The sequence below is a fragment of the Dasypus novemcinctus genome, chromosome 8 (genome assembly GCF_030445035.2).
Source record: "Dasypus novemcinctus isolate mDasNov1 chromosome 8, mDasNov1.1.hap2, whole genome shotgun sequence".
NCBI classification, from domain to species: domain Eukaryota; kingdom Metazoa; phylum Chordata; class Mammalia; order Cingulata; family Dasypodidae; genus Dasypus; species Dasypus novemcinctus.
In genome coordinates this window covers 15,812,172-15,836,338 of record NC_080680.1, presented here as the reverse complement: position 1 = coordinate 15,836,338, position 24,167 = coordinate 15,812,172, and the positions used below count along the sequence as shown (strand labels likewise).

The 24,167-nt window shown below is 40.6% G+C and overlaps 1 protein-coding gene across 11 annotated transcripts; it reads left to right on the top strand.

The window, feature by feature from the left end:
- The first annotated feature begins 1,126 nt into the window (after positions 1–1,126).
- Positions 1,127–20,841, top strand: LOC101432344 (zinc finger protein 345-like). Of its 11 annotated transcripts, none has more exons than XM_071216593.1 (7): positions 1,796–1,884; positions 6,205–6,555; positions 8,374–8,506; positions 12,862–12,897; positions 13,460–13,586; positions 13,837–13,932; positions 17,638–20,841. In XM_071216593.1, exons 3-7 carry the CDS (start codon positions 8,450–8,452, stop codon positions 19,197–19,199), a joined length of 1,878 nt encoding a protein of 625 aa, XP_071072694.1. In that variant the 5' UTR covers positions 1,796–1,884; positions 6,205–6,555; positions 8,374–8,449; the 3' UTR covers positions 19,200–20,841. The 11 variants fall into 11 exon arrangements, with proteins under 11 accessions (XP_071072696.1, XP_058157464.1, XP_023442809.2 ...); XM_071216596.1 differs by having other exon boundaries at positions 13,759–13,932; XM_023587041.3 differs by lacking the exon at positions 8,374–8,506 and having other exon boundaries at positions 1,760–1,884.
- The last annotated feature ends 3,326 nt before the right edge of the window (positions 20,842–24,167 follow it).

Below are 24,167 nucleotides of genomic sequence, written 5' to 3'. Positions count from 1 at the left end.
CCCCTTGTTTCCATTTGCTGTGTCAGTTTGCATTTGCTACATATTCTTTTTAGGAGGCATTGGGAACCAAACCCAGGACCTCCCTGGGGGAGGGAGGCACCTAATTGCTTCAGCCATCTCCTCTCCCTGCATTGTTGCGTCTCTCATTATGTTTTCCTCATGTCTCTCGTTGCATCATCTTGTTATGTCAAGACTGCACCTGCTCCACGCTTCTGCTTGCTGTCTTGTCTTCTTCAGGAGGCACTGGGAACCAAACCTGGGACCTCTCATGTGGTAGGTGGGAGCCCAATTGCTTGAGCCACAGCCACTTCCCAGACCCTCATCTTTGAGCCCTATGGCCCATCTCCACAGACTTCTTGAGAGAAAACAGAGTCAGGCAAAGACCCAGTGTCTGTTAAAGGAGTGAAATTGAGGAGAGGAGTCTGGGACAGAAGGGGTCTGATGGTGAAGGGCCCAGGAGGCCACAAGCCATCACCTGCCCCTTAGGAGTTCAGAGCTCAGACAACATTGGACTTTGCTGGAAACAGGAGGTGCAGAGCTCCCCACCTTTAGCACACACTCATCCTGTTTTTCCCTTTGCCTGGGCTGCCTAGAAGCTAGGTCTGTATTTCTGGTATAAACACTCTCAGCTCTTGTTTTTGTTTCTTGATCTTGATGGCGCTGCAAATAGAGTGATGAACACAGTGCAGAGGAGAGTTTACCCGGTGGTTAAATGGGCTTGGGAGCCTTTCTGAGACTCAGTTAATGTGCTGCATACAGGGACCTGTAGCAGGGGCCTCCACACATGGCAGCCAAGGGTTGACTCTCCCTCCAGATCACGCAAGTGAGTAGCTCCCACAGCCTAACTGCAAGTGCGGACGGGAGAAGCCTCAGCCCGCCGCTCCTTGCCTGCAGACCCCGCTCTGAGGCCCATGACCACACCCCTCACGACAGCCCTGGCGGTCCTGATCCTTACACAGCTCTAGTAAGGACACGGTTCCTGTCTTCACCATGCAGATGAGAAAAGTGAGACACAGAGTGTGAGCGCCCTGGTCTCAGACGAGCGCCAGCAGCCCTGGGACAGCTAGAACGGGGGCGAACGGGTCACGTTCCTCAGTGTTGCCGCTCTGGATCCTGTCATAGGCCTGATGCTTCGCGTCCTCCGGCGGAGGCTCCTAGGCTCAGGCCTGCACCACGCCCGGACGCGCCCCAGGGTCTTTGACCTGCTCTGCCCCTGCCAGCGCCTCTCCCCATCTTTGAGTGGCTGCTCCGTGCCTGAGGGTCATCTGCCCAGGTGGACTGCCCCAACCGGCCCCTAACTCACGCCCCTGGTTACTTTTCCCCTAGGCTCTTGTTATTACTTATTTATTTGTTCGTTTATTCGAGGGCTGTCGTCTATCCTCCCACCGGCCTCCGGCTTTGGCTGCGATCAGGGGCTCTCCACCTCCCGAGTCTTTGCCCACACAAGTGCCCACCGTCCCGCAGGCATTCAATCTTGTCGTTTTCCAGTTCAGTGCGTTCTTCTAGATCTACACCCCTGGCGCCGGAATCTGGCCCGGAATTCCCCTGTCCGCTTTCTCCGCTCCTGCTCCGTCACAATCTCTGAGGTTTGAGGCAGGACCGCTGGTGCTTTGTGGCAAGACACCTCCCCAATATGGCTGCCCCCACAGAAAAAGCTACAATATGGGCCCCACCATCTTGTCCCTGAGCCGGAGAGGGTGGAGGACGCCATGTTTCCTACCGGAGCGCGGTGACCTCGAGATCTGAGCATGCGCAGATCAGGGTTGGGGCGTGGACCCGTAGCTTCTGACGTCATAGAGAGGTTTCGGAAACGGAAGCGTTGCTGGGATACTGCTGTGGTGGTTGTGTAGATCACCGCGAGCAGAGGAATCTTGTCCGGAAAGGGTGAGTGGAAACCAATGAAGGTTGGGTTACTGGGGTCACTGAAGGGGGCTTTGTTCGCTGAGCGCCAAGAGTGTGCTACGGTGACAGTTCGTCCTGGTTTGTTCGGACTGTCCCGGCTTGAATCCTGAATGTCTCGCGTCCAGGACAAAACTGAGTGGTTGGTTCCTCTGGCGCGTGTCTGACTCCCCTGTGATGTGAGTGTCACGGGTTTGGAGGCCCACCCATGTGGGGCGAGTAATGCGTGTCCGTGTGCTTGCTCGTTTGGGGTTGGCGGGCCAGTGGTGCGCGGCTGGTTTGGGTGGCATGGGCTTTTTTTTTTTTTTTTAGATTTATTTATTTTTAAACTTTTATTTATTTTTAAAGATTTCTTTCTTTCTTTCTCCCCCCCTCCCTTGTCTGTTCTCTGTGTCTATTTGCTGTGTCTTCTTTGTCTGCTTCTGTTGTTGTCAGCAGCAGGGGAATCTGTGTTTCTTTTTGTTGCGTCATCCTGTTGTGTCAGCTCTCTATGTGTCTATTCCTGGGCAGGCTGCACTTTCTTTCGCGCTGGGCGGCTCTCCTTATGGGGCGCGCTCCTTGCGCGTGGAGCTCCCCTATGCAGAGGACACCTCCTGCGTGGCAGGGCACTCCTTGCATGCATGAGCACTGTGCATGGGCCAGCTCCACACGGGTCAAGGAGGCCCAGGGTTTGAACCGTGGACCTCCCATGTGGTAGACGGACGCCCTAACCACTGGGCCAAGTACCCCCCTATTATTTATTTTTTATTCTCCACCCCTCCCCCAGGTGGGTCTCTTGTCTGTCTATATCAGGAACCAAACGAGGAATCTCCCACATGGGAGGTGAATGCCAACTGGCCTGAGCTACATCCGCTCCACCTGAGCTGTGGTGCCTGCTGGCTCTGCGACATCTGCTCCTTTAGGCGTCTGCTTGGTGCCACAGGGAGCGGCATCTAGCTTTAGTTGCAGTGAGTGCCTGCATCTGCCTGACGAGGATCTCCCATGTGGCAGGCCAGAGCTCAGTAGCTTGAGCTACATCTGCTTTCCATCATGGGCTTTTTTTTTTCTCCCTCTTTTTTTTAATGTTCTCTTTTTTTTTCATTCATTTTTTAAATATTACATTCAAAAAATATGAGGTCCCTATATACCCCCCACTCCCCTCACCCCACTACTCCCCCCATAGCAACATTCTCCTCCATCATCATGACACATTCGTTGCATTTGGTGAATACATCTCTGAGCATCGCTGCACCTCATGGTCAATGGTCCACATCATAGCCCACATTCTCCCACAGTCCACCCAGTGGGCCATGGGAGGACCTACAATGTCCGGTAATGTCCCTGCAGCACCACCCAGGACAACTCCAAGTCCCGAAAACGCCTCCACATCTCATCTCTTCCTCCCATTTCCCACACGCAGCAGCCACCATGGCCACTTTCTCCACACCAATGCCATATTATCTTCGACATCATGGGCTTTTTTGAGTTCATAAAAGAAGTGTCTGTGGCTGTATTCATTGGATTCAGCGAAATTTGGTTATGGAGGTTCCGTTGGTTTAGTGACAAGGATCTGTGGGGCAGTGATGAGACCATGGGATGAGTGGGGGCTGATGCGCATCGGGGATCAGTTGGTAGAGATCCTTTTGAAGCCCTGATCACAGATGGTGTACTAGTCAGCCAAAGGGTTGCTGATGTACCAGAAATCTGTTGGTTTTTATAAAGGGCATTTATTTAGAAGCTTACAGTTACAAGGCCCTGAAGAGTACAGCTCAAGGTACCATAAGAGGTGCTTTCTCACTAAATGTCTGTTGCCATTTTTTGAAGCAAGAAAATGATGTCTATGAGGGTTCAGCCTTCCCCTTCTCAAGGCTTGGTGGGTCCAGCTTCCTCTGTTCCCAGCTGTAGACTAAAAGGCTCCTTTCTTTCTGGGCTCAGCTGCTCTGGTCTCTTCACAAGGTCAGCTGTAAACTATCAGGCAAATGGCTTATCTTCCTGGGGCCCCGTATCAAAGCTGACAAGTTCTCTCCTCTTCCCTGTCTATGGAGCTGTCCCTATTCCTCTGTGTATCTTCTCCTATCTTCTTGATGGTCTGTTTACATACCCCACCAATGGGGAGCAGGGACTCAACACTAATGCCATGGTTGAATCAAATCCCTAATCTTGATTTAATCGGTTAATTGATTTAAAGCCTTTGAATTTAGGCCAATCAAAGGGTATCATGCCCAGAGAACAGACCAGTTTACAAACATAATTATATCTCTTTTTGGAATTCATAAATAATATCAAGCTGCCACAAATGGAGACTCATGTACTTGGTCCTTAGTTATTTGTCTCTTTTTTATTCTTTCTTTTAAATCATCCCTATTTCTTTCATAATCACTACCCCTTACATTTTTAGAAAATTATTTTTAATTTACATTCAATAATTAAACTCTGGTGTAGAGTTTTATGCGTTTGTGTAGCCATCAACACATTCAAGATGCCCCATGAATTTTTAAATCTGGCCCCACCATTTACTATCTTTCTGACTGTGGGCAAGTCACCTCAGCTCTGCATCTCAATTGAATGAATTAAATGATTTAATACGCATGCATCACATAAAGTAATTGCTCAACAAACGTGAGCTATTACTTTTACTCTTATATTCTTCCTTGTGGATGGCAATTGTAGTGCTGTTGTTACAGCTGTCAAATGTGTGCGTGTATGTGCTGCCTTTGCTGCCTTTGCATCCATCTTATTTTGGCTAAGTCACCTGCTTCAACACTGACCTTTGGCCTAGTTAATAAGGAGCTCTCCAGCCCTGGGGCAGAAATGCCTTCAGAGGCCAAACCCACCCTCTCACACTCTCTACACACCTCACCCAGAGCCCACCAGCTGATCCCAAAAGATAAGCTAACTGTCATCTCCACCTGCAACACAAATTTGCTTTAAACTAACCAATCCTTGACTCTTCTGAGAAATCTGCTAATCTCCACCTCTGGACCATAATAGAGGCACAAGCCTCCGGGTCCCTCTTGCTCTCCTTGTGTGTTCTCCACTCACTGGTTGAGCCACCAGAACCTGTCATCAACTCCTCTTGGCACCGCTCTCTCCCTGAGACTTGTGAATAACTATCTTTTCTCATGCATTGTGGTTTTGGTTTCCCATTGTGTCACACCTGACCTCCACCCAGACCCCAATTTAAAGTAGAACTTAATTGAAAACACAGCATCCTTTTTTTTTTAACAGAATTGAAATAGCAAATTTTATTTGAACTAATTTATGCAACTTTGAAATAGTGTGAATACTGTACAATGTTTCATTTTATACACAAAGCTGAAGTAACGTCATTGATGTTTTTTCACATGTGGCTAGCCGAATGAGTTGTGAGCTGTGTCCACCTTAGAGGCTACTGTCAGTTTCACTTAAGGCAAGAACCAGAAATAACTGTCTTCTTTACACTCCTTCATCATATTTATTGTGCCTCTGCTTGTACCACGAACCAGCAATCTGGGTAAAGATATTCTTGCTAAGGTGGAAATGACAGGCAATAAGTGTGCATACAAGCAGACAAGGAAGGTGATTTCATGAGTGTTAAGTGCAGTGAGGAAAATAGTGCAATGGGGTAGCTGGTGACTATGGGAAGGGATTTGTTTTGCTTAAAAAAACCTTTTTGGGTGCCTGAGGGTGGGGTGGTGGGGGTGGGGGTGGTGGTGGAGGAGGAGGGAGTCCCTGGGAACTTTATTATGGGTCATGTGTAAAATAATCACTATTAAAGAATAACATGAGGGAAATCATAGAACAGAATACAGGTAGAGCTATGGCAGGCAGGCCCTGTTGGAGTCAGGAGTAGAATGTTCACCAAGTTCCCAGTGTACTGTTACCCTTCCCACCTGTGGTTTTTTCTGGCACAGTGAATACTGGTGGATTCAGGACATGTCCTGGTCCTGGTCATTGTTTCTTTCACAGGGCCCAGGGACAGATGTTTGAATGGTAAAATCTCACATTTCATTTCCTTCCCAATTCATCAGCCCCATCTGTGGGATCCTGGGGTCCTGTGTCTACACCTGTAGCTGGTGCAGAGGCAGGGTAGGCAGGCCCATCTGGGATGGGACTGGGGCTGTCTTCACTGAAAGAGGGTGCATTCAGCTTAACAGGACTTCAGATTGTCCAGGAGCACTGGTTCCATGGGAAGGTGGCCTGGAGAGTCCCTCAGTTAGGATTAGACAAGGCACAGCAGACCCCGATGGTGAATGGCCGGTGAGGGTGCACCCGCAGCCAGGTGATGTGCTGAGGGCCTCACAAGCTCTAAGAAGTACTGCCATCTTCTCTCTTCCTGGTCTGCAGGTCCATGTCTCCTGGCCCCTCTCGGATCGCGCCTGCCTGATGCCAAGAGTTGGATTGCTGGTGTTTTTCCTGCATAGGGACCTGCAGGTTGCCTGGCTCTACCTTGTGGTCATCCTTGCAGATCACCTGGGTCAGGCCACAGCCGCCCGTGCAGGCCCCCAGCAGTGTCTCCCCATTAGAGCCCTAAGGATTCAGCCTGAGTGCTGGCAGCTTCCTTCATCTGCAGTTTCCCCCAAATCTATAGGGAACAGTCGGCTTGGGTAAGGACCAGGGACTCTTCAGGCCAAGCTAGTGAGACCAGAGTGTGCCCCCCATTTCTCCTGACTGCAGAGGATGATGACCCCAGCCCTGGTGAGTTCAGCTTGGTGTTTGTACAAGCCTCACAAAGGATTTGAGGAGGTTCTTTGAGATGAAAGGAAAGAACAGGGATCTTTGTTGATCTCTGAGTAAAATGGTACAGAAAAGGAAGAGAGCGCATCCACTCAGAAGGAAGACCAAAATCTCCCAGGAAATTATGTGGAAAATGTTTCACGAGACTTGATTTTGAAAAACCGAATAGACAATAATGAAGCAAAGTTTGTCTTTTTAAGTATAAAGTTGATTACAATTTCTACACTAATTTTAGAAAGGACAAAAATGATGAGGATTGGTTGGTCTTTATTTAACTTTTTGTTATGGAAAATTTGAAACATAGGCAAAAGAAGAGAAAGTAGTAATAGGAACCTCCATATCTTCATCATCCAGCTTCAACAATTATAACTTGTATGCCTGTTCTTTTTTGGATGCAACTTTCCCCCACAATTGTGCATGCCCATTCAGTGGTTTACATTTTTGATAATGAAACAAAGCAGAGAACCTCCTCAGACACATATATTTGGGTAAGAAGCAATTGGATGCTGAATGTAGGGTTACAAGGATGACCTACAATATTATAGTAGGTAATGCCAGTTTGATTTTCCTTCCACAATGTATGAGAAACTGCATTTTATGGTATCAGTTGTGTTGAAAAGTATAAGTGCTCACATACACTTTATATACTTGGACTATCACTATCAAGATGTGTATTTCAGCATGCATGTGTTTAGAATAAAGACATTTTCCTACATGAATAATATTGAATATATAAAATGTTCCCAAAAAATGTTTTTGTAGCGTTTTTTGTTAATAAAACAGGAACCAAAGTTTTCATTCAGTTTGGCTAATGGTTGATAGAATTTTAAAAATCTAGAACAGTGCTCCAATCTTCCCCCTACAATAAAGACATTTTTCAGTATTTCACTGAAGCATAATTTACATAACATTTTAAGCATAGAGTTCAGTTAATTTTGATAAATGTAAACACCATGTAACCATAATCAAGGTCATTATATGGAACATTTCTGTATCCACTGACAGTTCCTTCATGCTCTATTAAAGTCAGTCTTTATTTTAGCCAGTCTAGAGGTGTGTCACAGGATCTCATTATGCTTGTTTATGGTTATAGTTTGCATTTCTCAGATAATTAATGGTGCTTATTTTTCTGAGGTGTCTATTAAGTCTTTTGCTTATTTTTAAATTGGGTTTTCTTTTATTATTGATTTGTAGGAGGTTTTTATATATTGTAGATACTAGTCCTTCATCAGATCTGTATATTATACATTTTCTTTATGTGGTTTTCCTTTTCACTTGCTTAGTATTTTTTGATGCGCAGTTTTTAGTTTTGATGGAATAAAATTGATCTATTTTTTTCTCTCATGGTCAGTGATTTCTGTATCATACCTAAGAAATATTTGCCTACGAAAGATTATAAAGATATTTTTTTCTAGAAGCTTTATAGTTTTAGACACATTAATTCATATCTTGAATTGATTTTTGTGTGTATTATATATAGTAAAAGTCGAGACTTTTTTTCCATACTGATAACTAGTTTTGCTAGTTTCATTTATCGAAATGGCATTTCTTTCCCCATTCATCCCCATTTACCTTTGTCAAGTCAATTGATCATACCACTGTGAGTTGATCTATTGACTTTATTCCAGTGATGTGTTGTTTTAGCCTTATGCCAATACTTCACTGCCTTATTTACTGTAACTGTAAAGTTAGCTTTATAATTTCTACGAAAGGTTTTAGTTAAGATTGCATTACATCTATAAATAAATTTTGGGGGACTTTATATTGTTTCCAAAACAGACAGAGTCACTGCCTGATGCACACAAGAACCAATTCTGTGACAACAGGGTGTCAAAGACAGAAATAAATTTATTACATGGCTGCCAGTAAGGAGACAAAAGCAAGCTTAAATCTGTCTTCTCAAGCTGGAAGGGTATGGAATTATTTTTTTCTCATTTTTAAAGTAACTTATTGAAGTATATCATTCATACATGAGCATACATAAACTCTTAAGTGTTTAGTAAAAATTGTGAACTTACAAAACCAACATAGAACATCACACAAGCTCCCAAACATCCACCCACCACAAATACCTCACATTGTTGTGAAACAATTGTAGCAAGTTATGAAAGAGCATTGTCATACTAACTATAGTCACAGGTGTGGGATTTTTAAAGCTAATTTAGAGTCTGCTGCAAAGCAGCACTCAGCTGGGGCTCGTCGGCTGCTAATTGGCTGCTTTTCTCCAAGGAGCCGGGCTGTGATATTGTAGGAACATTTGTGGGACCTCTTGCCTCCTTTTAGGATCTGATGTTTCTTCGTTCTATTGGCTCTGCTGACTTTGGTTTTATTTACAGGATGCTCTATGTTCCAGGGTTACTTTTTATTCACCATTAGAAGAGAGGTCAGGGGACCTTGAGAGGCTGATTAGAACTAGTTGGCAACAAGGCATATTGTAAGGAGTGAGAGATAATACTTGATGGTCAAGAGAAGCTCCTGGTTACAGTAGGGTTACAAATCATTTTGTTAACAGCAAAAAAGAAAAGTAAAATGAAGGCTTGGTGTTAGTCATTTCAGTGTTCTTAATAATATTGAGTCTTCCAGTTAATTAACATGACTTATATCTCCATTTATTTAGGGCTTTAATTTTTCTTAGCAGTTTTTAATTTTTGGTGTTCAGGTCTTGCATAGCTTTGGTTGCATTTATTTCTAGGTATTTAATTTTTTGACACTTTTATTAAAAAGTTGCAGGTTTTTCAGGATTTTCTGTATTTAGGATCATGTCATCTGCCAATAGGGAAAGTTTCACTTTTTCCTTTCAAATTTGGATGCCTTTTATTTCTTTCTCTTTTCTACATGCTCTGACTAGAACTTGCACTACAACGTTGAACAACAGTGGTAGCAGTGGGCATCCTTGTCTTGTTCCTGATCTGAGAGAAAGCTTTCAGTCTTTCACCATTGATTATATTAGCTGTAAGTTTGTAATGTATGCCTGTTATGTTGAGGACATTTCCTTCTGTTCTAGTGTTCTGAGTGTTTTTATCAATAAGGGATGGGGGATGTTGTCAAACACCTTTCCTGCGTCAATTCAGATGATCATTTCGTTTGTTTTCTTAATGTGGTGTATTGAATTAATTGACTTTCTTATGTTCAACCACCCTTGCATACCTGGGATAACTCTCACTTGATGATGGTGTATAATTCTCTTAATGTGCTGTTGGATTTGTTTTTTTGTTGAGGATTTTTGTATCTGTATTTATATGGGACATTTGTCTGTAATTTTCCCTTTTTTTGTGGTTTCTTTTTCTGACTTTGATACGAGGGTGAAGTTGGCCTCATAGAATGAATTCAGGAATGTTCCCTTCTCTTCAATATTGTGGAAGAGTTTGAGCAGCATTGGTATTCTTCTTGGAATGTTTGTTAAAATTCCCCTGTGAGGACAAGTGGTCCTGGGCTTTTCTTTGTTGGGAAATTTTTGATGACTGACTTAATCTCTTTATCAGTTTTTAGTTTGTTAAAGTCGTCTCGAATAAGTGTAGGTGGTTTGTTTCTAGAAAAATTTGTCCATTTCATCTAATTTGCTGGCATACAGCTGTACATAGAATATTCTTTTAGTCCTTTTTTATTTTAGGGTTGGTAGTAATACCCCTTTTTCATTTCTGATTTTAATTATTTGCATCCTTTCTTTTTTTTCTTAGTCCAGCTAGATTTTATTGATCTTTTCAGAGAACCAATTTTTGGTCTTGTTGAATTTTTCTCTATTGTGTTTTAGTCTCTATTTCATTTATATCTGCTCTCATTTTTTTTTTTTCCTTTCCTAATGCTCACATTGGGTTTAGTTTACTCTTTCTAATTCTTAGAGTTTTGAGATTAGTTCTCTGATTTGAAATCATTCTTCCTTTTTAATGTAAGCATTTAGAGCTATAAATTTCCCTGTCAGTACTGCCTTTGCTGCATTCCATAAGTTTTGGAATGTTGTATTTTTGTTTTCGTTTGCCTCAAAATAGTTCCTAATTTCCCTTGTAATTTTTTTTCTTTAACCCTTTGGTCATTTAAGTGTTATTTTTAATTTCCACATAGTTGTGAACTTTCCATTTCTCACTTTGTTCCCAATTTCTAAGTTCATTCCATTGTGTTCGGAAAAGATACATTGTATGATTTCAGTATTTTTCATGACTTGTTCTGGAAAATGATCCATGTGCCCTAGAGAAGAATATATATTGTTGCTGGGTGAAGGATTCCTTACGTATTTATTAGGTCTAACTGGTTTAAAATATTGTTCAAGTCTCATATTTCCTTATTCATCTTCTGTCTAGAGTTCTATCCTTTATTGAAAGTGGTGTTAAAGTTTCCTACTATTATTGTAGAACCATCAATTTATCCCTTCTAATCTAGTCAAAATTTGTTTTACATATCTTCAGGCTCTGAGGTTAGGTGTACAATCCTTCTAGTTAACCTTGTGTTTTGTTTTGTTTTTTAAAGATTTTTATTTTTTTATTCCCCCCCCCCCCCAGTTGTCCGCTCTCTGTGTCCATTCACTGTGTGTTCTTCTATGTCTGCTTGTATTCTCCTTAGGCTGCTCTGGTAACCCATCCTGGGACATTCCAGAATGGGAGAGAGGCGATTACTCTCTTGCACCACCTTATCTCCCTGTTCTGCTATGTCTTCTTATTTTCTCTCTGTGTCTCTGTGTCTCTTGTTGCGTCATGTTGCTGTACCAGCTCTCCACATTGGCCGGCACTCCTGTGCAGGGTGGCTTTCCTGCATGGGGCGGCATTCCTATGCAGGGCAGCACTCCTGCCCGGGGCAGGTAGATGGGAACCCAATTGGTTGAGCCATGTCCGTTTCCCTGACATTGTGTTTTGATGGACAAAAGTTTTTAATTTTGAGGAAGCCCAATTTGCATATTCTTTTCTATTATAATTAATGCTTTCTTTTGTCCGAAATTATAACTCTTTCCCCCCTCCAAGATTATGAAGACAGTATTAGTTAGCCAAAGGGGTGCTGAAGCAAAGTAGCAGAAATCTGTTGGCTTTTATAAAGGATATTTATTTGGGGTAAAAGCTTACAGTTATAAAGCCCTAAAGAGTCCATCTTAAAGTACCATAAGAGGTGCTTCCTCACCCAAAGCCTGTTGCCACCTGTTGAAGCAAGATGGTGGGCAATGTCTGCGAGGGTTCAGCCTTCCTCTTTCCTCTTAAGGATCCATGGTCCTAGCTTCTTATCTCAGCTGTAGGCTGGCATAGGGGTCATCTCTCTTCCTCTGGGGCTCATTTCTTTCTGCCCTCAGCTGCACTGCTCTCTTCTTAAGGTCAGCTGTAAACTATTAGGCAAATGACTCATCTCTCTACCTTGGGCAACAGAATCCTCTTCCATGTCTATGGAGCTCTCTCTTTTCTCTCATTTCTGCTTCCATCTCCTTCATTGAGTGTCTGTTTCATATAGCCCACAAAAGGGGCAAGGACTTAAACTGAGTTGCCACAATGATGTGGTTGAATCAAAGCCCTAATCTCAACATAATTTAATCAAGGCGTCTCAGCTGGGTCTAATATAATCAAAGGGTATCACAGCCAGAGGAACAGACCAGTTTACAAATGCAGTCTGTGTCTCTTTTTGGAACTCAGAATTACTGTCATATCTTGAATTTTTTTATATTACGTGATGTACAGAGCATTTTTTCTTCATATAGATATCTAAATGCTCCAGCATCATTTATTTTGAAAAGATTTTCCCTTCCCCACTGAATTATATTTACACCCTTGACAAAAATCTGTCATCCTTATATGTTTGTCTATTTCAGGAATCTATTCTGTTCCATTTGTCTCTTTTTATAGCTTTTATATGCTGATACCAGACTGTGCAAACTTTAAGAAAGTCTAGAAATCTAGTAGTATAAATCCTACTACTTTTTTCTCTGGTTTCCTTATCACCATCGTTTTTAAATTATATATGTATACATATATATGTGTATATATAGACACATATATAAACTGTTTCTAAGATTTTTTTCTATTCCTTCCCTTCTTTCCTCCTGTTCTTCTTTCCTTTCTGCTTTTTCTTTTAGCATTTTGACTATGATCTGTCTCAGAATGGTCATTTTTAAAAAATTTATCCTTCTTGGAGGCTTTGAGCTTTATAGATAGCAACTTCATAAGCATTTTTAAAGGGTTATTTCAAGTGACTTAGGAGGTCCTGGTGATTGAACCCAGGACTTGGTACATGGGAAACAGGTGGTCAACCACTGAGCTGCACCAATGAGAGTTGGCTTTTTCATTTGTTTGTTTTTAGGAGATACTGGGGATCAAACCTAGGACCTCATACATGGTAAGCAGGCACTCAACAACTTGAGCTACATCTGCTCCCCTCAAGTGACTTTTGAACACAGTAATTTGACTCTACATCCTTAGGAGGATATAGTCTGTGGACATAAAAGAACTTCAACTAAATATTAAATTTCACTTAGTAGGTATATTAATAATTTAGTAGTATAACTCTGAAATGTATATATGTATATCCAGTCAGTTTTACAAAGCATATAAATAAGTATACTAGTAGTATTAGCAAATATGATTTTCAATCTAAGAAAAAAGAGCTATAACTTTGGGAATATTTTTTAAAAACCTGTTTTAAATTTAAGTTAGAACTGTTAATAGTTGCAAAATTTTAATTCCTAGTTCTGTTCACTAAAAGAGCTTGGAACCAATGAAATCCCAGGGGCAATGTATATCTTAGTACCTAGATCTTTGGCTTGTTTGTCTCACAAAGTAAATGAAAGCCAGGTAGCTAATAAATATGGTGAAAATGAATAGAATCTCTTGTTGTACCTCTCTTACTCATTACCCAATGCAGATCATCTAGTAGATTAAAGAGGGGATTTCTCTTTTAGGGATCAGTGTCTTTCCAGGATGTGACTGTGCGCTTCAGCTGGGAGGAGTGGCAGCAGCTGACCCCAGCACAGAGGACACTGTACAGGGATGTGATGCTGGAGAATTACAGCCACCTCGTGTCTGTGGGTGAGCATTGTGTTCCTGTGCAAGCATGTGTCCCATGGACTGCGGGCTTTTTCTTTATCTGTTGCTGAAAGCTGTGCAGGGACTGGGATGTGGGGTGTGTGGGGATGGAGGTCCTAAGAAGTGTGTATTGGATTTGTCTTAAAGCTCTGAATCTGTTTTTCTCTCTTACCAGTAAACTTGCTGAAGTGCAAAGTGGGGACTTTATTAGATGGCCCTTAACTCCCAAGTTGATGTCATTTCTCCTCAACAGGATCTCCAGTTCCTAAACTACATATGCCCTTCAAGTTGGAGCAAGATGATGACCCAGGAATGTTTGAAGGGAAGGTTCCTACTGATCCTTTCCCAGGTGAGTGAGTGTGAGTCTGCCACATGGGAGACAGAGGAAGTAAAACTCTAGTGAGGAAGGAAGGGGCTGATACTTTTTAAGGCTCTGGTCAAGTCTTAGATCTAATCTTTAATTAGATGAAAGGAATCGAATGAGCCTCAGTCAGATCTCTTTCTCTGTAGCCGTGGCTGTCTCCTGGCTTTAGTAGTATGTCAGCCCTCTTATCTGTACTCTTAACCTCTTGGTTTGTCCCTCCCTTTCCCTCAGCATTCTCATTTTCTCTCCCTCATGCCATGAATTTAGAGCCATTCCTTTGTGTGCTGAGACATTACGGATCTACCTTCTTTCCAAATTACTTTGTGTGATGCTCCTAATCCTTTCAGTCCCTTTGTATCTTCTCTGGTTTATGCTTCCATGAAATGCCTACTAGTTTCCATCTGCAGTTAGGCTTCCTGTGCTGCTATCTGTATGCACTGCAGTGAGCTGCCTCCCACACTCTTTCCTATTTCCTACATCTCCATACCCTGTGAATCTACTCTAACTGTTAATTTTAAGATTGACACTGCATCCTGCTGGAGTTAGTGTTTGTTGGTTTTAAAACTCCTTCCTGAAATTATGTATTTATACATATGTAACAGTACAACCTTGATTAATTGACTGATTAATCCCTTGTTCATCTTCCTGAATGAAGTGCCCCGACAGTCATATATCTTTTTCTTTCAGGTGTTTTTTCCACATATAATCATCCCAAATGATACATTTTTCCTGAACATTTAACAGGTTTTTATCTCTGTTCTGATGACTACTATATTGATCTCTTCAGTTTCTTTGCCTCATTGGTGATCTAGGTACATGCATTCTTTCCAGAACAGTTCCCATGGAATGGTCTTTATTTTTTCATTCCTCCATTTTCATCAAATTCTACTGTATTTCTTAATTCCTTTTTTAAAAAATCTTTTAGCAATCTCTCTGAAGTTTTTTTGTTTTTGTTTCTCTTTTATGAAGTGTATTTTGGCCTCCCCTATCTGTCAGTTCTGATTAGTGTCAAGCAAGAAGTAATCTTTTGCCTGAAAATTTCTGTTTCTTACTTGGATTTTCTTTTTTCTTTCTCCTCCTCCTTATTTTTTATTTTTTTGGATTATTCTTAGTACTGTCAGATTGCTTCCTGAGAATACCCCATTTTGTCTTGTCTCTATTCTAACAAAAAAATTTTTTTAAAGATTTTTTATTTTATTTTTTAATTTTTCTCCCCTTCCCACCCCTCTTCCCCCCGTTGTCTGTTCTCTGTGTCCATTTGCTGTGTGTTCTTCTGTGTCCTCTTGTATTCTTGTCAGCAGCACCAGGAATCTGTGTCTCGCTTTGTTGCATCATCTAACTGCGTCAGCTCTCCATGTGTGCAGCACTTTTTTTGCGCTGGGTGGCTCTACTTACAGGGTGTGCTCCTTGCACGTGGGGCTCCCCTATGCAGGGGACACCCCTGCATGGCACGGCACTCCTTGCGTGCATCGGCGTTGCACGTGGGCCAGCTCACCACATGGGTCAGGAGGCCCTGGGTTTGAACCCTGGACCTCCCATGTGGTAGGCGGATGCTTTATCCATTCAGCCAAATCCACTTCCCTATTCTAACAAAATTAATACAAAGGGACTCCCTGGGAAGTGGCCTTGGCCCAGTGGATAGGGCGTCCACCTACCATATGGGAGATCCATGGTTCAAACCCTGGGCCTCCTTGACCTGTGTGGAGGCCCATGCACAGTGCTGATGCATGCAGGGAGTGCCGTGCAACGCAGGGGTGTCCCCCACATGGGGGAGCCCCACGCGCAGGGAGAGTGCCCTGTAAGGAGAGCCACCCAGCGCGAAAGAAAGTGCAGCCTGCCCAGGGGTGGTGCCGCACACGTGGAGAGTTGACGCAGCAAGATGATGCAACAAAAAGAAACACAGATTCCCTTGCCACTGACAATAACAGAAGCAGACAAAAATAGAAGAACATGCAGCGAGTGGACACAGAGAACAGACAACTGGGGTGGGGCGGGGTAGAGGGGGAAGGGAGAGAAATAAATAAATAAAAATAAATCTTTAAAAAAAAAGGGGGCTCCCTAATACCTAATGTATTACATGTAAAATTGACTTCTTTAAAGACTCTTCATAATGTCATTGTGGCTTGCTTATCCAGCATTTTCTGTAACTAGTTTCCACAGTTCACTATCTCCAGTATTTTTACAATTTTCCTACTCCTCTCCACATGCATGATATTCTTCTGAACATATAGGCCTTTGTTTACGGATTGTGCCATTTCTCAGTTTAAGTTCAATTTTTATCTTATTCCTAACTGATCTTAACCCAAATTATCATACAATTTCAAATGTTGTTAATAATTACAAAAGAATATCCTAAAAGCTTCCTAAGAGGAAGAAAAAACAAAGAACAGGACTCAAAGGATCTGGAATCAAATTGGGAATTTTATTTAGGGTAAAAGCTTATAGTTCTAAGACTGAAATGTCTAAATCAAGGCACCATCAGAGATGCTTTCTCCTGAAAGTCAGCTACCTGTGATCCTGGTGTTCTGCCTCTTGGCGATCAGGCATATGGCAGGGCTTATCTCCTCAGCCATGAGTTGCTCAGTGGGCCTAGCCCATCAGGGGCCTCTTTCTGTGTCTCTGTGCTGATTCCAGACTCCAGGACCTCTTATCCTCTTGAGGCTTCTATGCCTTTCTGCAACTGTAGGCAAACCTGGAGTCTCCTTTCTCTCACGTGGCAGGATCAAGATGGCAGCTTCCTTTCTCTTTGTGTCTCTCTCTCTCTCTCCATTTGTATCAGACCTTGCAAGTGGCAGAGATCCAAACTGGCTCACACCTCACTGACATACTCCAGTCAAAAGCCCTAAAGCTAGCTTATCAAGTAATCTAATCAAAGTCCCCTTAACTGAATTTAATGCAATCAAAGGTTCTCACCCCCATAGGAATGGATTCATTTAAGAACATAATCTATACCTGGGTTTCAAAAAATTCAGGCTGTCACAGGTAGTTTGAAGAAATTGGAAAAAAATATCATTTTAAAACATGGTACACTAATTTCTCCCAGAGACATATCCTCACATACACACATTTGAATAAGCAGGCAGGAAGAAGAGCAGACTAAGTAATTCAGAGAAGCATGTGCATATGTACAAATTTTCAACAAACCTGGATTGACAGAATTATTAGTACTTATCCTATGGAACAATATATTTGTTGGTTTATAAAGAAATACTGTACATAATTGACTCTGTTGTAGGAGTATTGCAGATAAACTTTTGAGCACAGGAGTTACATATATAGCATGAACATATATTATATATTATATGATGTAACAAGCTTGTTGGTGAGTTTGTTTTGTTTGTTTTAAGGAAATGAGGTTAAAATTTGAGAAAGGCCTAAGTATACATATAGCCACATTCCATGGAAGTCAGAAATGTCAAGATTTAACATTCAAGTTAAGGGAAAATGTGATTTCAGAGGCACGACAAGAAATGTATAAAGAGAAGGACAATGGGGGAAGAAATTTAAAAATAATGGTCAATAAAATGAACTGGAGCTCTGATAAGATACTTAATTTTTCACATTTCTTAACATCACCTATGTGCCAAGCTCTGGACTAGCAATCAGAATAGCAGGGCTTAATAGCTTGATTTCTCTCCAATATTCTACTTTTTTTTAAGTCAATTTAATCTACTTTCTTTCTCCTTTCAGATGAAGAATATAGACTTAACAACACAAAAGTGGGAATTTCTGAAGAATATTTATTCCCTTTGGAGATCATGGATCAGTTTGCAAGAGATGCTTCACTCTGCTCCATTATAGAAGACTGGCAAGGTGTGGAAAACCATGGTAAACTTTTGAGTCCCCTTAGAGGTGGTAGATCAGAACTTAATATTCATCAAAGAAATCATACTCAAGTAAAACCTTATGAATGTTCTAACTGTTTGAAAGCCTTCTCTCGGAAAACACATCTTGTAAGGCATCAGTTAATTCATACTGGAGAGAAACCCTTTGGCTGTAATGAATGTGGAGAAGCCTTCAGAAGTAAGTCAGAACTCATTAGACATCAGGAGAGTCCTATTGGGAATAAACCCTATGAAGGTGCAGAATGTGGAAAAGGCTTTTCTCTTAAGGCAGATCTCAATACATATCAGAAAATTCATACTGGAGAGAAAACCAGTGAACTTGCTGAGTGTGGAAAAGCCTGCTCCTGTAAGTCAGATCTCCAGAAGCATCAGATAGTTCATACCAGAAAGAAAATTTATCAATGTACTGAATGTGGGAAAGCCTTCTCCCTAAAAGCATTCCTTATTAGGCATCAGGATATTCATACTGGTGGGAAACCCCATGAATGTAGTGAGTGTGGGAAAGCTTTCAGCTTGAAGTCAGAACTCATCAGACATCAGAAGATTCATTCTGGGGAGAAACCCTATGAATGTACTGCATGTTGGAAAGCCTTCTCCCAGAAAGGATACCTCACCAAACATCAGTTAATTCATACAGGTGAGAAACCACATGAATGTAAAGAATGTGGGAGAGCCTTCAGAAGTAAAGTACAGCTCATTAGACATCAGAAGATTCATAGTGGGGAGAAGCCTTATGAATGTACAGAATGTGGAAAGGCCTTTTTTCATAAGGCAAGTCTCCATACACATCAGAAAATTCATACTGGAGCAAAACCCTGCGAATGTGCTAAGTGTGGAAAATCCTATTCATGTAATTCAAATCTCACAAAGCATCAGAGAATCCATACAGGGGAGAAACCCTATGCATGCGCTGAATGTGGAAAGGCCTTCTCATGTAAGTCAGTTCTCAGAGAACATCAGAAAATCCATACTGGGGAGAAGCCTTATGAATGTACTGAATGTTGGAAAGCCTTCACCAGGAAATCGCAACTCATCAGACATCAGTGGATTCACTCTGGAGAAAAACCCTATGAATGTACTATATGTTGGAAAGCCTTCTCCCAGAAGGGATACCTCATTAAACATCAGCTAATTCATACTGATGAGAAACCACATGAATGTAAAGAATGTGGGAGAGCCTTTAGAAGTAAAATAGAACTCATTAGACATCAGAGGGTTCATACTGGGGAGAAACCCTATGACTGTGCGGAATGTGGAAAGGCCTTTTCTCGTAAGGCAACACTTAAGACACATCAGAGACTTCATACTGGAGAAAAACCCTATGAATGTGCTGAGTGTGGAAAATCCTATTCATGGGATACAGATCTCAGGAAGCATCAGAAAATTCATACTGGGAAAACCCTATGAATGTGCTGAGTGTGGAAAGGCCTCATGTAAGTCAGTTCTCAGCATCAGAAAATCCATACTGGGAGAAGCCCTATGAATGCACTAAATGTTGGAAAGCCTGTCAGAAATCACACCTCATTAAGCATCACTTAGTAAATACTGGTGAGAAACACCATGAATGTGAGTGTGGAGTGCCGTCATGCAGTCAGCACTCATCAACAATAGAATATTCCTGGTGGGGAAAGCCCTCATATACTGGGTATTGGGGTGCCTTCTCCCATATAGCGCATTTCATTAAAGATCATTGAATTCTTATGAGTGTATATCCTCATCAAAGTAATGACTGTGGAATGAAACCAGAACTCATTTTACATCAGAGAATTCAGTATGGAAAAAAATGTGACTGTGCTTAACATAGGATAACCTTTATCTGGAAGTGAGAACTAATTGACCTTTGTAGAATTTACATGTAAATTAACTAAATGTGGATTTCTTATTTTGCCAGAGCGATATCACAGACACCACCTAAGGGGTTCATTTAAACATCAGGAATTTTTTGGCATATGGTTTTGAGGCTGGGAGCCTCTAGATTTGCTTTCTCCCCAAAGACTATACTGCTGTGGTGCTGACCACAGGTAGTCCTTGGGGTTACTTGGCTTCCCTGTCACATGGTGATGTCCTCTCCTCTCTCTCTCAGGTTCCCACCACCTTACTTCTCCTCCTCGTGGCCATCTTGTAAGGCCACCAATAATCCAGATTAAGATCCACCCTGATTTAGTTTGCCACACTTTCATTAAAAATAACATCTTCAAAGGTCCTATATATAATGGTTTCACACCCACAGGGATGTAGATTAAGATTGAGAACATGTCTGTATTGGGGTACATAATTGAGCCTACCACAGTGGAACAGTGAATAATATAGCATCAGTCATCTGAAACTAGGAACTTTATACAAGGAAAAAACTCTCATGTTTTGTTTTCTAAAAGTACTTTTAAAGAAACACTCATAAGGGATGTGATTCCAAACTCTTTTATGGAAGATTAAGGGAAACAATTCTAAATTATCATTTTATTCTCTGTGGAGTATGAAACTTGTCAAAAGTGTAATCCCATTGATCACACTCATCAAGTCCATGTTTGGATGTTTCCCTAATTGCATAGAGTTTATATTTCTAAATATGTTATATAAAACTGTCATAATTTTGGGAATTTCTCATGTGAATTTTACATAATTGTGACAGTAAAATTCATCTGTAAGTATATAGAATTTCTTATATCAAGTAATAAACACTGCTGTTTAAAATTGTAAATAAAATTTTTGAGATGATGAATGTATAACATTCTGATTATACTAAAAGCCATTATACACTTTGGATAGGTCATATGGTATGTGAATATATCTCAGTAAAACTGCTTAATAAACAAATAATTGTGCAAGAATAGCCAGAAACAGCAGCTATGTACAGCAGAGAAAGCAGAGAGAGAGGTGAGGAATTTTTTTACTTGTCTATTTTTTATTATTATTATTGAAATAATGAAAATGCTTTAATAATGATTGAAATGAGCATAAAACTTTCTGATTATACCAAATACCACTGATTGTATATTTTGAACGAATTGCTTCATTAATATGTATCAGTAAAATTGATTTGTTAAAAAAATATATACTGGTGTTTATTGTTAAGTTGTAAAATAGGTACTAGATTTTAAATTAAATATGGTAAACTGCCCATGGGACATTGTCACTGAGAACTCTCTAGAGTGATTTTAAGGAATTTAACAAAAGTAAAACCTGGTAGTAATGATGAGAAAGGAAAAGAGATCCCAATAGCTGAAATATTTGAGCAAATATAGGGAAAATGGGAAGGAGTAGTGCTAACCAAGGAAGCCATGACTTTGAGTGTGCATGCCATGAGCAGGAGTGTAAAATGAATCTGCCAAGGAAACGCTCAAAATGATAAGATTCTCAGAAACAGTCAATATGAAGCAGTGTGGGAATGAAACATCTTGTGGGTAACAGGGACTAACTGCAAGTTTAGAGACAAATTCAACCATCCCAAGCACTGCCTTCCTAAATAGGCATCTCCACAGAAAGAAAAATCAGAGTTTTATAAAGAAATATAAAGACCAGAGAAAAGCTCTCTGCATTTGGAAATTTAATATTCTCCCAATAGAAAGTCTGTTTTTTTACGAAAACATCTTAAAGTGAATTATACATGCATAGAACTTCCTCTTAGTTTTCTCTGGTGTCACTTGTAAGTCTGCATAGACAAACTCCTAAACCTTCGAGAAACGTTTCGATGGGGGTGGGGCGGGCCGGGGACGGGGACGGGAGGGGTAGGCTAAGAGAAGAAGTTGACAACCACATACAAATAATTCAACTAATAGATAACTTTAAAATACCTAATATTCTCAGAGACATTTGGTAATGTGGGTAATGGACTATGACAATATTAAAACAATGGGATTGGTACATGAAAGAACTTTTTGAAATTAAAACAGTATCAAATTCAATAAAAGTCCTAGAAGATAAACTTGATCCCTTGAAAAACTGGAAATGGCCAGATCTCTCCATCATTTCCCTTTATAATTAATTCATCTCTGATGTGATACTTTTGAGACCATATGAATATTCTCTTGGTTTTTACCCAGTGGTTAGCATATGTAGCAGTTTGATATTATTTATGAATTCCAAAAAAATATATTATGTTTGTAAACTCATCTGTTCCTCTGGGCATGATATCCTTTGATTGTTTTAAATTCAAAGGTTTTACATTTACTTGATTAAATCTAGATCAGTAAGGCATGACTCAGGGTTGGTGGGCTATATAAATGGACACTCAATGAGACACAAGTAGATACATGAGAAAAGAGCTCCATAGACAAGAAAGAGAACTTTGATCCCTGCAACCCTGGGGAGGGATGAGCCATTCATCTGATAGTTTGTAGTTGAAGAGAACAGAGCAGCTAAGCAGCTAAAGAAGGAGAGGCCCCGCCTACCATCTTGCTTCACACATGGCAACTGACTTTGAGTGAGAAATCGACCTTGAGTTGGACTCTAGGGCCTTGTAACTATAAGCTTTTACCCCAAATAAATACACTTTACAAAAACCAACAGATTTCTGGTACTTTGCATCAGCTGACTAATAGAGCATGTATTGGTAATTCTTGCCTTAATAAAGTACATTAGTGATTGCAAACTGGTAATTTAATAATTTTGTTATTTCTAATTTATTAAGTGTTCTGCAAAGAGTCTTTTCCCTTTTCTCATTTTTATTTTTGATAATATGGAATTAAGGTTTTCTTTTTTACTCAGGGTATTGTAATTAGGTATCTTGATGTTCAGATCTATTCCACATTGACCATAATTAAAGAGATTAGGATATAAAACATTCCAAATCTCCAATCCTGATCTATTAAAACTAGATTTTTATGTGGTAAGTGGATAAATTTGGTGGCAGGAGTGTAAGAAAAGTTCTCTTACACATTTTCTCAATGAAAGAAGAAATAACCTCATTAGCTATGGGAAGACAGAAAATGTTATTGTTCTGAGGATATAGCAGATGTGAAATAATTGCTTCAGAGAGTGATACATATTAATGAAAAACTTTCTGTTTTAATCTGTAGAATAAATGCAATTCTGATAAATATTTTACTTCTATTTAACACTTGGCAAAAAATTTTAAATTATATAGAAATACAAAGTGATCTACAAAATACTAGCAAACTAAATCCAGCAACATATAAAAAGGTTATACACCATAACCAAGTGGCATTTATTCTAAGGATGAAAGGATGTTTTAATGTCCAAAAATCAGTGTAATACACTACATTAATAGAAGGATGGGAAAAGACATATGATCCATCTCAATAGACACTTAAAAATAATTTAGCAAAATCTGACACCCTTTCATGATTAAAAAAAAAATCAGGGAACAGGTGTAGCTCAGTAGTTGAGCACCTGCTTTGAATTTTTAAGGTCCTGGATTCAATTCCCTGGTACCTCCAAAAACAAAATGAAAAAAAAAAAAAAAAAGCCTCAACAAATTTGACATAGAAGGGAAATTCTAAAGCCTCCTAAAGGTCATCTATTAAAAACCCACAGCTAACATATTTTATGATAGACTGGAAGCTTTCCAGCTAAGACAGGAACAAGATGAGGATGTCCATTCTTGCCTCTTCAAAAGTGTACTGGAGGTTCTAGCCAGTGCGACTAGGCAAAAAATGAAATAAAAGGCATCCAGATTGGAATAGAAGTACAGCCATCTCTGTTTGCATATAACATTATCTTGTCTATATAAAATCCCAAGTGAACCACCAAAAAACTATTAGAACTAATAAGCAACTTCAGCAAGTTTGCAGGATACAAGGTCAATAGACAAAAATCAGTTTTATTAGCAATGAATAATCCAAAATTGAAATTAAGAAAACAACTCCATTTACAGTACCATCAAAAGAACAAAATACTTAGGAATAACTTTAGTGAAAGAAAAATTGTATGCTTAAAATTATCAAACATTGCAAGAAGTTAAGACCTAAAAAATGCATGGGAAGACTTAACATTGTTAAGGTGACAATATTCTGCAAATTGATCTACAGATGATATGAAATTCTATCAAAATTTCAGCTTGACCAGAAATCAACAAGCTGATCCTAAAACTCATATGAAAATGATCAAGGGACCCACAGTAGCCAAAACAATCTTGAAACAGAAAAACAAAGTTACAGAATGCATACTTACTTCAAAAGTTAGTATAGGGAAGTGGATGTGGCTCAACTGATAGAGCATCTGCCTACCATATGGAGGTCCAGGGTTCAAACCCAGGGCCTCCTGACCCATGTGGTGAGCTGGCCCATGTGTAGCGCTGATGCGAGCAGGGAGTGCTATGTCATGCAGGGGTGTTCCCCGCATGGGGGAGCCCCATGTGCAAGGAGTTCACCCCATAGGGAGAGCAGCCCCATGCGAAAAAAGTGCAGCCTATCCAGG

Excerpts from the sequence above, each read along its gene's own strand:
- LOC101432344 (XM_071216593.1), top strand. The coding sequence starts at position 8,450 with ATGGCTGCCAGTAAGGAGACAAAAGCAAGCTTAAATCTGTCTTCTCAA. Across the intron at positions 8,507-12,861 it reads TGTCTTCTCAAGCTGGAAGG|GAGATACTGGGGATCAAACC; the intron begins GTATGGAATTAT and ends GTTTGTTTTTAG. Across the intron at positions 12,898-13,459 it reads AACCTAGGACCTCATACATG|GGATCAGTGTCTTTCCAGGA; the intron begins GTAAGCAGGCAC and ends TTTCTCTTTTAG.